The sequence below is a fragment of the Sceloporus undulatus genome, chromosome 2 (assembly GCF_019175285.1).
Source record: "Sceloporus undulatus isolate JIND9_A2432 ecotype Alabama chromosome 2, SceUnd_v1.1, whole genome shotgun sequence".
NCBI lineage: Eukaryota > Metazoa > Chordata > Lepidosauria > Squamata > Phrynosomatidae > Sceloporus > Sceloporus undulatus.
In genome coordinates this window covers 24350943-24366965 of record NC_056523.1, presented here as the reverse complement: position 1 = coordinate 24366965, position 16023 = coordinate 24350943, and the positions used below count along the sequence as shown (strand labels likewise).

At 43.7% G+C, this 16023-nt stretch overlaps 2 protein-coding genes across 2 annotated transcripts in view; both read right to left on the bottom strand.

Annotated features, from left to right (window-relative positions):
- The window catches only part of LOC121923527, a 14051-nt gene extending 5596 nt beyond the window's left edge, over positions 1-8455 (bottom strand). Inside the window, exon 1 of the mRNA XM_042454044.1 lies at positions 8373-8455. The gene's annotated coding sequence lies outside the window, so the exon portion shown is untranslated. The remainder of the gene's footprint in view (positions 1-8372) is intronic.
- Positions 8440-16023, bottom strand: part of QARS1 (glutaminyl-tRNA synthetase 1) — a 30249-nt gene continuing 22665 nt past the window's right edge. The window contains exons 20-24 of the mRNA XM_042454043.1: positions 13223-13315; positions 11616-11743; positions 9652-9718; positions 9290-9415; positions 8440-8685 (exon numbers count right to left, since the gene is read on the bottom strand). Of these exons, the coding sequence (XP_042309977.1) occupies positions 8635-8685; positions 9290-9415; positions 9652-9718; positions 11616-11743; positions 13223-13315 (465 nt within the window). The 3' untranslated portion in view covers positions 8440-8634. The remainder of the gene's footprint in view (positions 8686-9289; positions 9416-9651; positions 9719-11615; positions 11744-13222; positions 13316-16023) is intronic.

Below are 16023 nucleotides of genomic sequence, written 5' to 3'. Positions count from 1 at the left end.
TGATGATGATGATGATGATGATGATGATGATGATGATGATGATGATGTTATAGCTTTGCCATTGTGTGCTTTCAAGACTGTTTCCAAACTAAGCTGAACCTATCATGGGGTTTTATGGTCATTGTTCACACTGCCATGCTTTCCATCATCTTCCATATTATTGGGCTTGCAATAATAATAATAATCTCCCAAGCCCAACATACTTTCAGTATAAAAACAACCATATTAGCCTATATTATGAAGTTGTAATACTTAGGTTTCAAGAGGTATCCCAGGTCTAACAGACTTTCAAAATAATAAAAACCACGGTAGCCTTTATTATGAAGTTCTAATACTTAGGTTTCAAGAGGTATCTTGGCAGTGAAGCCATCACACTTTTACAAAAGCTACTGTGGCCAAAGAAACTTAGGGCATCCTCCTACATCCCAGCACTTCTCAATGTGTTGGACTACAACCCCCACCATCCCCATCCACCATGGCCAACAGCCATTATGGTTGGGGATGGTGGGAGTCATTACCCACCATACTGGACTGTAGGTTGCCAGGAGGCTGTTTATGCATTTGGAATCAAACTCTGTCTGGATTTATATGGCTGAGGGGGTTTCAAAGACTCTTCCTTCTGTGCATACCTCTTCCTCTTCTTCTTCTTCTTATATACTTATATTTGCTGATGACACAAAATCAGGAGAAGTAGCTAACACCCCAGAGGACAGGATCAAAATTCAAAATGACCTAAATAAACTGGAAAGCTGGGCCAAAGCTAACAAAATGATATTCAACACAGAAAATGTAAGGTATTGCACTTAGGGCAGAAAAATTAAATGCACAGATATAGGATGGGGGACACCTTGCTTAAGGAGACTACATGTGAAAGGGATCTAGGAGTACAAGTAGACCACAAATTGAACATGAGTCAGCAGTCTGATGCAGCAGCTAAAAAGGCCAATGCAATTTTAGGCTGCATCAATAGAAGTATAGTGTCCAGATCAAGAGAAGTAATAGTTCCACTCTATTCTGCTCTGGTCAGGCCCCACCTGGAATATTGTGTCCAGTTCTGGGCACCACAATTAAAAAAGGACATTGAGAAACTGGAGTGTGTCCAAAGGAGGGTGAGTAAAATAGTGAAGGGTCTGGAAACCATGCCCTATGAGGAACAACTTAGGGAGCAGGGGATCTTTAGCCTGGAGAAGACAAGGTTAAGAGGTGATATGATAGCACTGTTTAAATATTTGAAGGGATGTCATATTGAGGAGGGAGCAAGCTTGTTTTCTGCTGCTCCAGAGAACATGACCTGGAACAATGGATGCAAGCTCCAGGAAAAGAGATTCCACCTCAACATTAGGAGGACCTTCTTCACAGTAGGGCTGTTCGACAGTGGAACAAACTCCCTCGGAGTGTAGTGGAGTCTCCTTCCTTAGAGGTCTTTAAACAGAGGCTGGATGGCCATCTGTCGGGGATGCTTTGATTGTGATTTCCTGCATGGCAGGGGGTTGGACTGGATGGCCCTTGGGATCTCTTCCAATTCTACGATTCTATGATTACATGATAATTTTTATTTACAAATTTCCAACATACACTAAGACCAACCCCTCTTTCCCTTTCCTGGGCCAATAACTCTGCCAGTCCCCAACCCTAATGGATTCCCCACAGTCTGTCCATTAAACTGGGGCACTTCCTTGGCTGCAGAGTCCTAGCCTCCTCATCCCTCTCTTTCTCTGAGGGATGAGACTTGTGGACCTTGGCGCTGCTTGACTGCTGGACCCGCTTGGGCTCACTGACCGTCGTGGTCACCTGGCCTCCCCTCTTCTCTGTCCTCTTGGCCTCCTGCAAAGTCTGCCGCTCAAAGGCCTCCACAATCTGGGACATGGGTTCTCCACCTGTAACCGTTGGGCCTCTTCTTTGGCTGAGAGGTCAGGCCGGATCTTGTGAGACACCAGCCAGGAATGAGGTCTATGTCGCTCGCAGAAGAGACAGTTGCAAGTAGCTGGTGAGATGCTGCCATCGTCACAGGGCAGGATCTGCACCGATGGCTAGAAAGAGGGGGAAATGTCAAAAAAGCAGGAATTATGGTCACCATCATCCCCAGACGCTGTACCCCATAGCTGTGAGAGGTATGGCCATTCCCTTGTTCCTGCAACCCCGAACCTCCAACATTTTCCTAATTTGCAAGGATTAATCCTGACTAATCCTCTACCTTCTCATTTTCTCAGATGCTTTCAAAATATCTCGGTTTTCTTCTGTTCCTCCCACTTTTGTCCTCAGCTGACTTTCATTGCAAACCTTTCAATGTTTCCTGAATTTGCAAGGACACTCCCAATTAATCCTCTCCCTTTCTGTTTGCTGTTTCTCCGCTGCTTTTAAAATGCCCTTGGGGTCTCTTCCTAGGATTTTCTGTATTCATGCATAGTGGAAAGTGGGTTGGAATGGATGGCCCTCCGATGTGTTTATTCCAACTCTAGAATCAACTGCATTCCTGCATTGCAGAAGGGTGTTAGACTATATGACCCTTAGTAGTCCCTTCCAACTCTAGGATCATATGTATTCCTGCATGGCAGAAGAGGGTCAGACTGGATTACCCCTGGAAGTCCCTTCCAACTCTAGGGTTCTGTGTATTCCTGCATGGCAGAAGGGGGTTGGGATGGATCGCCCTTGAATGGGTCCCTTCCAGTTCTATGTATTCCTGAATGTTAGAAGTGGGTTTGACTGGATGGTCCCTTGAGGGTCCCTTCCAACTCCAGGATTCTATGCATTCCTGTATGGCAGAATGGGGGTTGGACTGGATGTCCCTTGGGGGTACTTTCTAACATTATAATTTTGCTACCAGCCATAGCCCAGGCATACCTGATGATGGTGGCGAATATGGTTCTCTCCTTGGTGTCTTGTCCATCTGGGTCTCATTACTGCAGCAGCACCTGGCCTCCAACTCCTCAAGGGGTTTGCACCTTTTTCTCCCCAACGTCTTCTTCTCTGCCCCAGAGATCCTCATCTTTTTGGTTTGTAGATGCACAAGCATAGCACCATCCTGGGGTTTCTTGGATCACTGGATGTTGGACTCTGTGCCTTGGGGAGTCTGGTCCTGGCGGCTGTTGAAACCGGAGTCTGCTCCAGCCACTGCTGGGCTTTGGAGAGCCGGTCGGAGACCTGTTGCCTGGCGGAAGGGGCTGCTGATTCTTTCTCTTGGCAGTCCACAATGCTTCCATGGTCCTCCTCTCATAGCAGGGTCCAGCAATTCTCATACGGGTCGGGGGTCTGGACCTGACTAAAGGCTTGGCATGCCTGGCAGCGCTGGACATGATTGATCTGGTACTGGAGAAAAATCCTGCTGAGATGCCGACCGCTGTGGAAGGACCACTACCGCCCCGCTTCCAAAGAGGGCCCTCCGAAAGCCATCTTTTACCGCCAAGATTTTGCCAGAGGTGCCACGGGTCTTGGAACGCTCCGAGGTGCCACGTGTCTTATACAATAATACCATTAAAAACAAATACAATAATCATAAAAGATAATCAGTCCCCAAAAGTCTAACAGATTTCAGGAGTTTTCAGGAGCTACTGAAAGGCTCCCATCTTTCTTTCTTAGATCACATTCCTCTTCTGAGGAATGAACTACAGTTGCTACTTTATTTTGTTTTACTAGAGGCATATTGGTTAGCAGAAGCAGCAGCCTTTCCTCTTTTGCCTTTATGTCCTTAATCAAAATGACTGCCACACCTTCAGTTCCAGCTTTGCCTCTTATTTTAAAAAGGGAAGCACAATAAACGAATTGTTTGGCCAAATTCCCCCCAGAGGGAGACTGAAACCTCTAAACTAGGGGATGGTGGGGCAGACAGAGAAGACTCCCTGCACCTGGGAATTCCTTTTGCTAACCCTCTCTGATCCCTTCAGTCTGAGTGGAACATGGAGGAATGAAGGGAGGAGGTGGCAGTTGGTTTTGGAGGGAAACTCCCCACTCGCACTTCTGCGATAACTGAGGCCTCTTTCAAACTGGCAATGCAAGCCAGAAACAAACTCTCCACTTGCAGTTCTGAGGTAACTGGGGTCTGAGTGCAAACCAGAAACAAATGTCTGGGATAAAGCTTAACTCACAAACATAGGATTAAGAATCGGATCACCACTCGCCTCTTGAAATCTGCCTTCTCTCTCCCCCGCCCCCCAAACCTCTTGCCAGGTTAGATGTCTGCAGGGGCACATTCTGGCCAAGGACGGGTAGTTCTCCCTCCTCCAGCCATGCCAAGGTCCTCTTAGGTTATCCACCTCACTGCCCAAACCCCAGCCAGGGTTGGTGACTGCGGTGTGGCACCATTTGGTTAAGGACAGGGAATAGCCCTCCTCCACTGAACCAATTCCTTTTAGGTTCTCCATCTCACTGCGCAGACCCCTTACAGGGGTTGAAGTTTGCAGCGGCGCGCATCTGGTCAAGGACAGAGGGATCTCCCTCCTCTGGCTGCACCTGGGCTCTCTGGCCTTTCAGCCCCTTCAGCCAGACATGGCTGGGCTGTCTTCTTCTTTAATGCTGGAGATGGGCCTAGTTGCTTCACAGCAGCTTCTGAACTGTTGCTCCATGTCTGGCTTTGGTTTAGCAGTTAGAAAGTCAAAGGATAGAGCAAAGACTAAAGAAAACATAGTTGTTTTTGTAGGTCAAGGCAGGAGAGGACAGATCATGAATATAAGAAGTATAGAATAAATATTAGAAGAAGCATTACATTCTTTAAGACAAAGTCAAGGAAGAGAAAAACAAAGCCTACTCAGAGCCGAGGCAGGAAAAAGACTGAGGGATGGTGGGGGTTGCTCCTTTCTTCAAGTCTGTTTTTCCTGTCTATTTTGGAGCAACAAGATGGAATCAACCCATGTTATAAGATATTTCCACCTCCATCACTGGAAAAAAGCAGAGACAGCTTTGTTGATGGTCACTTTTAACAAAGTGTAAATGGGATGAGAAAAATTGGGTTCAAACTCCTGACGTTTCCAGGAATATTTGGGGATAATGATGGAGGTTTATTATTATTTTTGAACGCTAATGAGTAATGGAACTAAGTAGTTTTTAAGAGTAGTATGTCAAAGCTCTGATTTAATAGCATTTCTTCCAGAGATGATTTTCTCCCCATCTTTTACTGCATTCCATCCCAGTCTGGTCAAATCAACTTCCTTGAATATCATTTCTTATTCTTGCCCATAAATGTTAGAAAATATGTGGATGATACGTAAGGAAGGTTCAGAAACTAAACGGAGTTCTTGGCAAGATTTCCAAGGGGTCACATGGTATGACTTTCTTACAGAACTTAGAAAAAGTTATTTTTTGGAAAGCATCTCCTGGAAACCCTTAACCAAATTCTGGGGAATCCCAAGAGTTGCTATCCAAAAACATTTCCCAAGCTCTGCTCCAGGAAGCCTTAGAGATGTTATGGAAGCAACAGCAAAACATTTTACAATTAATTTTATCAGGTGGAGAAAAATAAAATAGATAGATCGTGTTATTTAATGTACTACACTAAAATCTACAGGATCAGGCTGTGAGATTTTTTTTAAAAAAAATAGGAAAAACAGATTCTGCTGTTTTTTGTTCTGCACTGTCTCTTGTGCAAGGCTTCATGCCTCCATGTCCATATATTTTCTTTGTCCCACTCCTCCTCAAACCCTAGTTGTCATCTTTCTAATTTTCTTTCTACGTATTTTCTTTTTCAGTGTATTAGCGCTAGAGCCATCTTCCTATTTTCTTTTTCAGTGTATCAGAACCAATGCCTTTTTCTGGACCATATTTCTCTGATACCTCATTGTCAGGAGGTTCCTCTTAGTGTTGAGGTGGAATCTCTTTTCCTGGAGCTTGCATCCATTGTTCCGGGTCCTGTTCCCTGGAGCAGCAGAAAACAAGCTTGCTTCCTCCTCAATATGACATCCCTTCAAATATTTAACAGGGCTATCACATCATATCTTAAACTTCTCTTCTCCAGGCTAAACATCCCCGGCACCCTAAGTGCAGGGCATGGTTTCAAGACCCTTCACCATTTTAGTCGCCCTCCTTTGAACATGCTCGTTTCTCAACATCCTTTTTGAATTGTGGTGCCCAGAACTGGACACAGTATTCCAGGTGGGGCCTGACCAGAGCAGAATAGAGTGGAACTATTACTTTCCTTGATCTAGACACTATACTTCTATTGATGCAGCCTAAAATTGCATTGGCCTTTTTAGCTGCTGCATCACCCTGTTGACTCATGTTCAATTTGTGGTCTACTTGGGCCCCATTCTCACTCACTCATTTGTGCTGGATGGAACTGGGCAGATCCGGGTTTCCCTCTCCCGAATCTGTCCAGAAGCAAGTGCCCATTTTCATTTACTTTATTTGGGGTAATTTACCCCTGAATTCCATTGCAGCTCTTTGCGGAGAGTTCACATTTGCGGTACCAGTTTAAAATGAAGGCTCCTGTGCTGTCAATCAAATTCAGTTCTGCTTTCGTCACGGTGATGTTTCCTACAGCAATTAGGCAACTGGATGGGTGCTTCCCCCCTCCTTTTTTAAAAAAAAACTGGCGGCAGTGTGCGCATATTTTGTCAGATTTAAAAACCTCCAGGTGTGTGTATTTGGGTCACTACAGATTATGGATCTTCCTCTGCTTCTGTTTTCAACCCCAAAATGCAACTGAATGCCATCCCTGCATCCTCCCTCCTTGCGAACCCAGAATGCCTCATACACATACAATAATAATAATTCCTCACCCCAAATGCCATCTCTGCATCCTCTTGCTTTGCCAACCCAAATGGCTCACATACACATACAATAATAATAATAATAATTCCTCACCCCAAATGCCATCTCTGCATCCTCTTGCTTTCCCTCAGCCACCCCAAAATTCCTTACAGACGCATACATTCTGCATTCATTTGCCAAATTGAAAGAGAAACATTTGTAACATTCCCATATAAAAATAATTTAGAAAAAAAAGCCTCTTGCAAAGTGCCATGCTGGGAGCAAGCAAATGAAAGGGAAAGTAGCACAAGCAGACACACATTCTACTTATAAGTATCACCCTGTAGCAAAAAGCATGCACATAGCCTGTCAAAAATAAAAAATAAAAAGAGAGAAAGCTGCCCGGTGTGAGAGGGAAGCTTCTTCCATTCTGTGCCCTTCCTCTGACCTAATTACCTCCCCTGAACTTGACCTTTCCTCTGGCTCCTTCCTTCTTCTCCCAGTTCTATCCTTCATGGCCCCCTTCTTTCCCCCGGCTCCTTCCTCCTCCTTCTGATTCTGCCTTTCATTGCCCCCTTCTTTCCCCCGGCTCCTTCCTTCTCCCGATTCTGCCTTTCATGGCCCCCTTCTCTCCCCCAGCTCCTTCTCCCTCCTCCTTCGCCCTGATGAAGGGGAGGCATGTTCCACCCTCTGCCCTCTCTCTGACCTAAATCCCTCCCCTGAACTTGCCCCGATCATGACCAGGGACAAGTTCATATTCACTGGACCCAGTTTTTTTTTTAAATACAGCTTTACTCCCCTTTCAAAAGACTCGCACTAAGGGGCGTTTGCCCCTGAATGGGTGTGCAAGCCTTGGATTCAATTGTGGAAAGGTCAGGGCCAATCTGAACTCGTGGTTAATCTGGGTTCTGATCCAGGGTAAAAGGTAGTCTGAACGGCCCCTTGGATTCCTAGATCCCTTTCACATGTAGTCTCTTTCAGCCAGGTGTCCCCCATCCTATATCTGTGCATTTCATTTTTCTGCCCTAAGTGCAGTACCTTACATTTCTCTATGTTGAATATCATTTTGTTAGCTTTGGCCTAGCTTTCCAGTTTATTTAGGTCATTTTGAATTTTGATCCTGTCCTCTGGAGTATTAGCTACTCCTCCTAATTTGGTGTCATTTGCAAATTTGATGAGTATGCTCCCAATTCTGTCATCCAAGTCACTGATAAAGATCTTGACTAGCACTGGACCTAGGACAGGACCCTATGGCACCCAACTGGTCACTACATTCCAGGATGAAAAGGAACTATTGTTGAGCACCCTTTGAGTTTGGCCAGTCAACACATAACATTTTGCCTAGAAAGGTGATATACAAATTTCTAAAACAAAGAGAAAGATCCAAGCTAATTCTGGCTCACAGTACATTCTATTCGCAATAGCCCATTCTGGTTCCAGAATAGCAATACTGAATAAAGATGCTGTTTGGAATATGAAATCCAGCTGTAAAAATGAGAATTTAAAGAATATGTACCTTTGGGCCTAAATCCAATTTCAAGGCCCAAGCAAAGTAGAAATTTTGATTCAATGGGATTAAAGGTGTGGGTTTACCAAGTTCTCAGTGATTCAACATTTCTGCTTAGTGAAGAGACTCATATTCCATTATGAGGACCTTTGGCTATAGACTTTAGGAATGTGATACACCCACTCACCCACAACAGCTAAAGCAATGTCCCTTCCTGTCTCCCATTTTCAATCCCATCCCCAACAACACAGGAAAACAAATGGAGGCTCCTTTTTATTGATTTGATGAGTCTGTATCCAGGATGCATGTTAAGGCAACTGTGGCACTACAGTAGACAACTGTGCAGGTGTTGCACACCACCATCACCCCTGTCTAAGCAGGGGAAGGAGTTGGGGAAGTGACTCCTGTACAATTTTCTAGCCAGCAAGAAACCGCCTGTGGAAACTTTGTCACACCTTCCCAGGATCTTCCTTCAGGGTCACTGTTCGATTGAACACAAGCTGCAGAAGAAGCAAATGACATTAAAAACACATGTCTCTAACCGCGCTTCCACAACCGCCCAGTTTAGATGTTGCCCAATCCCTCCAATCTGGTTTCACAAGCAAAATCTAGGAAACTGACTTTTTTGGATTACATTTCCCAAGAAAGCTAGCATCATCTGCAGTTGTGCAATCTAGGAACAGCTGTTTCAAACAGTAAGTTTTCTAAGCTTTGTTCAAGACCCCTAGACAATATTGTTTTCAGGCAGGGTTGGGGAAACAGCAGGTTGCATGAAACGCCTAGGGTCATTTTTGTTGGCCTCCTGGGGCTCGTTTTTTTTCCCATTTTAGGCCCAGAAACTTGCTCTTTTTAAAACTGGAAGTAAATCATAACTAATTTCTGGCCACTTCTTGTTCTGAAAAAAGGCCTTTCCTGGGCCTAAAAATGGTCTAAGACACTTTAAAAACATGCAGAAATGCCCCCAACAGCACTTAGAGAACAGTGGAGGTGGCATTTGGTGCAACTGTTCCGTATATATTGCACTGGGAGGATGTAATGGAGGAGTGCAGCCCACTGGCTTCCCAGAGTTGCCCACTCTTGTTTTAGGGGTTTTCTGGAATTCACCTTTGAATCTGTTGTGTCAGGATCTACAGAGAAATAGCCAAGCCGCTCAAACTGGTATTTGGTAAATGGTTTAGCTCCAGTCACAGATCTGTCCACTAAAGCTTTCTCAATTACATGGAGGGAATCCTGAAGGGGAGGAAAAAGATAGGGAAGGGTTGAGAGATTAATCTGCTTTATCTAAGACTCTTTGTAATTTAATCTCAACCCACATACAGCACATTTTACCATTTTCTACCTTTTCATTTACAATAAGTTTCCTTTACTGAATCCTTCCTCCCTCCCTCCCTCCCTCCCACACTCCACTCCTTCCATCTGCCACCTTATTTCTGTTCAGCCCAAAGCTACTGGACCCCATCACTCACAGGGTTTACATCACTTAGGAATCCCCCTGGCACCTCTGTGGGGTCTTCAGGATTCTTGTGTAGGAATCTGCAAATGAAAAGAGTAAGTCATATTTAGAAATTGGACTGGGTTGCTGGAAAGGATGATAAGCTTCCACAGGACACAAGACATCTCTATTTGCCAAGTACAGTGGCCCTCTCTTTCCTCTGGGGAACCAGATGAGTCATACAGACATATCAAGCCTGAGTCACTTCACTGAACAGAGCAAACTGGGCAGATAATGTTTCTTGGAACTCTTCTCCATATTTACTTGCAAGAAGCAACAAGGGAACTACCACTCCATGGAAAAGCTCCTTTTTTTGCAGTGGGGCAGCTTGAGATACTTGCTCTAACTTGCATGATTCAGTGCTATGTGGAAAACATGGGGATGCCTTGCTTCATGTTGGAGGACAATGAAATCAGTGTATGCCAAGGGCAATTTGGTTCTGTTCTAGCAAGAATGGGGGCTGGAGAACTTCCAGCCCATCTTTTGAACAGCAGCACTGGCTCACTGTGCATTTTCAGGCTCAATCCAAGGTGCTGGCTTTAATCATTGAACTTTAGATATTACTTGGGACTCTGGTAGTTCAAGGGTTGCCTTGATTCTATGTGATCTTCTGCCTAAACATCAAGGGTGAAATGTGACAGTCATCCTCAATAGTCCTGCTTTAGATCTCTGTCTGCAAATGAGCCAGATCCCACTGGGCTTTTTCAGTTTGGGAACACTTTCTTCACAGAATTTTTATTGGCACTGAGCCTGGCTAATGATTATTTCTAGTTTTGATCAAAGGGTCTCATGAGGTTAAAGCAGCCCTACCGCTGATGCAGCCCCTGGATCTTTGGAAGTTGTCAGTCCATGCCCTAAATATTGAAGCAAAGTCATGTCTGCTGTAAGCTGTAACGCCCATCCACAGATGTGGTCACAAGAAGTTCTATGTAAGATGTTCCATTTCAGGGAAGTTCTCAGGGACCATATTTTGGTGGTGGGTAGGGGCAAAGACAAAAAAAGCAGATCCAAAAATATTTGCATATTTTGGCTGACAGTAACGAAGCCTTAGGACAGGCACTGCAATCCTTAAAAGGGGGGGGGATATACTAAAGATGAGGAACTCCCAAATTATGATGTGATGGAATGGGGACCTACAGAGGGCCACACAGGGCCACCCCAGACTCTGTGGTTCTCCACCTTTATCAGGATAAACTCAAAAGAACTGGAAATCTCATGTTGTTCCACCCTCTTCAATTACTTCACAATGTATGCATATACTGCAATTTAAAGAGTTTATCTTTAATGTTATTAAAATCCATCCTGTGCCTGAATGTTATTCAACTTGACTTAAATGAAGACCATAATTAGGTTCTAGATCTGATCTGTCAACCACTTTTGATGCCTCTTTATCCAACATTCCACATTTCTGTATTTTTTTACACTACAGTTGCTTCCTGATGAACCGATATTGACCACACCTGGTGTTGTAGACATCTCAAACGTTGCTGACATCCCAAACATTTTTTGTGCAAATTTGGGAACAATCAGCAACCTATGGCTTTAAAAAAAAACCACACTGCTAGTTTGGATCAATTTTGCATGGAATGTAGTGTGAAAGGAATTTTTATGGATTACAGGAACTACTAAGTAAACTTTTGTTTCACTCCAGTCATAAAATAAGCCATTAACATCAACTGGGGAAGGGGAAAGAGAAAGAAGATGTGTATAAATAATGAGGGTGGGATAAAGTTAAGGTAGGGGAGGAAGGAGATGACACATGTAATCTCCTCTCTTAGTTCTTCCTCTTATCAGAGTGTCCAAGGGCAAAATAAAAGTGGGGAGGCTCCCACTACCAGATATTTGCCAAGAGGGAGGGAAGTCCAGCTGACCGTGCCTTCTTCCCAAGGTTTCTCCCAATCTGAGTTGGTTCAAAGTTGTTGCCACTTCGATACTCACAGGCGCTCATACTGCCGAACCTCACAGATAAGAGGATCTGACACCCAGTGGATAAAGGCCTTGGGCTTCTCTGCCGCCTCCGACTTTGTGCAGGTCACCTCAAGCTCTTGTACATGTCCATCAGTGTCCTGCATAGAGATGTGAAGGTCAGTTCCATGAGGCCATCACACCTCTTTGTCTTTTTATTTCCATAGGTGCCTAGATGGGACAGTCTTTCCTCCCCCAAATATAGCCCTATTATGGTGACAAGCTATCTTTCTCATTACTTCCAACTAATCATGAGGAAGAACTTTCATATTGTAAGAGTTGTTCAACAGTGGAATGCACTGCCCCGAGGGTGGTGGACTCTCTTCCTTTTTAAACAGAAACTGGATGGCCATCTGTCATGAGTAATTTACTTGTGTATCACTGCATGGCAGGGGGTTGTATTAGATGGACCTTGGGGTCTCTTCCAACTCTATGATTTTATGATTCTGACCAATACAGAGAAATGGATGAATATATTTCTGCCTGTTTTGGGCACTTTGGCTCAGAAGCCATGTGTCCAGACCTGAAATTATATCTGTTTATTTCCCCAACACGTTCCTCATAGTCATAGTTCCCTTACTGTGCAGTATTTGGTTGCTTCCAGGGAAGTCAGAAAACTTTCTGCTTGTCCCACACTCCCCCTTAAGCTGAATATTATTTACAATATGATCATCCCACAAATGTTCTAAACATCAAGAAATGCCTAGGTGACATTTTACAGTGTTTCTTTATTTCTTATTCTTACAATTTTTTAAAAATCAGTCAAGCCTAAGTAATAATAAACTTGGCTCATCAGAGTTTCATTTTCAAGACTGAAGAAGTCACCACTGATAAGGCCCAGATACACTTAGTGATAAGATTATCACTCTTTATGAAGTTGAGCAGGCAGTATCACAATCACTAGCCCCCTCCCTTACTATAATAGTGAGAATAAAATATTCAATTGGGGCAGGTAACATGGAAATAGGATGTCAGGGAGAATATCAAAAGCCAACTCAGAACCTAGGCAAAATGACCTCCTAAAGGGCAGGGATACAAGAGGGCTACAGAAGAGGTTTCAGGGTGGGTGAGGTGCTGATCATGGAGTCCACCCCACTCCCCCACCTTCTATTTTTGCAAACTGCCCCAAGGATAATTTGAATGAAAAGGAAGCGCAAAACATCAAAATAAAACACATTTGATTTCACTCATTTGCTCATTGGTTCAGGCAAAACCCACTAGGTGGGCAAAAAACTGGAAGAGAGACCCAGCTGGGTCAGGGCTGACTCAAGGATTATACTCACACTACCGCAAACTTAGCTGCTAGAAAAGGCCATGAGGCTAATTTGAGCCAAGCATCACTGATGACACGTTCCTTTGACTGAGTGCTCTTAGAACTGGGGCCAAGAGGCTGGAATGCAAGGCCTTCTGGATGTTCTTGAACTACAGCTTCTATCAAACCTGACAGGTGCTGCTTAGTAATGACTGAAAGTATAGTCCACCAGTATGTCAAAAGCCAACGGTTTCTCACAGCTCTCAAAAGGCTTACCTTACAAACAATGAAGCAAAAAGTTAGTCAGAAAGTGTCAGATCACATTTACCTTAATGATGTTCTGGACAGCAATGACGTAGCCTGTATGCCTCAGACCCACTGGCTGGTCAGGCGCCAGACGTTTATAGCCTTTATCTGGAACCTGGCAAAGAAGAGGTACAGTACATCAGAGAATACCAAAGAAAGGAATCCATTTATTTAATCAACTATCATATAGTTGGCCCTCCAAAGCCATGGATTCTGTAGTCATGGATTAAACTATCTACAGCTTGAAAATAATCCAAAAAAGAAAATCCAAAAAGCAAACCTTGATTTTGCCATTTTATATAAGGAACACCATTTTACTGTGCCACTATATGTAAGGGGATTGGGTAACCACAGATTTTGGTATTCACAGGGGTCCTGGAACCAAACTCCAACAGATACCAAGGGGCCACTATACATTATATTATATGTTTTTATTTTATATTATCATAATTTAAGAGTAAGAGATTTATTTGTAACTTCTATTAGATTATAAGATCTTATGAGCCCAGATACATGCAAGATATCATTCCCGCCATAGTTGTCTCACGGATCCCAAAGGCAGAAAGAAGAATCCCCCATGCGCTCTTGGCTCAACCAGAACAACACAGACGACAGTCAGACAATTGTTTGAATGATTCACTAAGGCCAGGTGGGCATAGGATTGTTGAAATGCAAGTCCCATCAGTTCTAGGAAGAGAGCTCATTGGAAGTGAGGGGGTGATGGATCTGTAGTCCTACACCACTTGGAGGGCCACAAGTAGAAATGAAGGCAGTAACAAGGCCAACAGTCTGTTTAAACAGGTTCTGCTTCCACTCAAGCAGCATCCATCATGGAAAGGGAGTAGAGTTCCACTCAAGAAGCATCCATCATGGAAAGGGGGTAGAGTTATCATAAAATCATAAATCTAGAAGAGACTACAGGGGCCATCCAGTCCAATCCCCTTCCATGCAGGAACACAATCAAGCACCCCTGACAAATGGCCATCCACCCTCTGTTTAAAAACCTCGAGACTCCACCACATTCCGAGGAAATGTGTTCCTCTGTCAAACAGCTTTTACTTGATGATTGCCAAATCGGGGCTGTAGGAACCACATGCTGCAGCCCCAATCCGGCTTTTTGCTGGCACAGAAAGATGTAGCAGAAAGCAGCTTCTTTTTGAGTCAGTAAAAAGCCAGCTTTTCTGCTGCTGCCACAGATTTGCAGCACTCCTGCAGCATATAAATGCCATGCCACTGGAGCATCCCTAAGCTACCTGCCGTGTGGCTGGGTAGGCAGCTTCATGGCAGTTTCATGCTGGCTTAGGGGTGTGCGTCGTCTAAACAACATGCTCCAAAGCAGCTGGGAATTGGCCGCAAAGGGGCTGACTGTTTCGCCCCTTAAAACTATTTTTTCTTCTGTGCCCTGTTCTTAAGAAAAAGATGTAACAGGGAAGCTCAGCAATAAGTTCAGCAGGCATCAGTTTAAAAATGGGAGCCTAATATTGGGGCTCCCCCTTGTTATGGGTCTTCAGTCAGAGATCAGACAGCCAGTTGTTGGGAGTGCTCTGACTTTATATTTCCTGCATGATGCAGAAGGGTTTGGCCTAAAAGTCCTCCCTGCAACTGAATGATTCTATAATGCAGCAGTTTCACTGCCCTGGCACAAGCCCAGCAGACATAACCACACAGTGGGCCAATGCCAAATTCAAATATACTGCAAGTTTCAGGAGCCAACAGTTTGTCTGAGAGAAATGAATTAGTCTGCAGTGTAGGCTCTTGCCCAGAAAATGCCAGAGTAATACATAACTGCATAACAGGTAATTATATGACTGACTGCAGACAGCAGGGTAACAAGTCTCCAGAGATAATGGGTGGACTGAGGATGCTTACCTGAAAGCTCTCTTTTCCCAAACAGGTTTAAGTGTGAAGGAGGGGATGCTTTGGAAGCTCCAGATGATGCTGGACTATATGTTTTATTATTCCTGACCTTGGTGGTTGGGGCAGATGGGGGCTAGAATCCACACAAAAACTAGAGCTTCCCCACCTCTGCACTTATTTCTGCATCAGAAGAGTTAGTTTTAAAGTAACTGTGTTGACTTTGCCCATAACCTGTGAAGGTTCCTCATCCATGAATTAGCAGATGCATCAAAATACATTTGTTTACATTGGAACCACTTCCCAGGAAGGAACAGGTAATGTCTTTCCCAGTTCAGAGTCCTGCAACTGGATGAAGCATATCCAGATGAGAATTAAATTCGTTGCAGTTTACCATTTTGCAGTAACTCTCCAACTGCATTCTCTGTCTGGAAATACATGTTTCCTTCATTCATTTTCTTTCTCTCTCTCTCTCTCTCTCTCTCTTTAATTTTATATTTATATCCTGCTTCTTTTCAAGATGGGTGGCTTACAACATAGGTTCAACAAAAAATAAAACTAAAAAATATACTGTTAAAAAAAAGGAAATACCATTAAATAAACAATCACATTTAAATTATTATTTTTAATCAAAATGTGTAATATGTAAAAGTGAAGTACACTCCATTACTAAACTTCTGCCATAATCAATTAAAAGTTTTTACTTGCCAGTGAAAAGAGAGCAGAGAAAGAAGAAAAAAACAGCCAACTGAGCCTCCCATGGGAGGCAATTCCATAGTCTGGGAGCAGCCCCTGAGAAGTCTCCCTCCCTCATCCTCACTAAACAAGCCTGTGATATTTGTTGAACCAAAAAACAAACAAACAAACAAAGCCTTCTCCTGAAGACCTTAAAACTCAGGCTGCTTAATAATAATAATAATAATAATAATAATAATAATAATAATAATAATAATAATAATAATAATAATA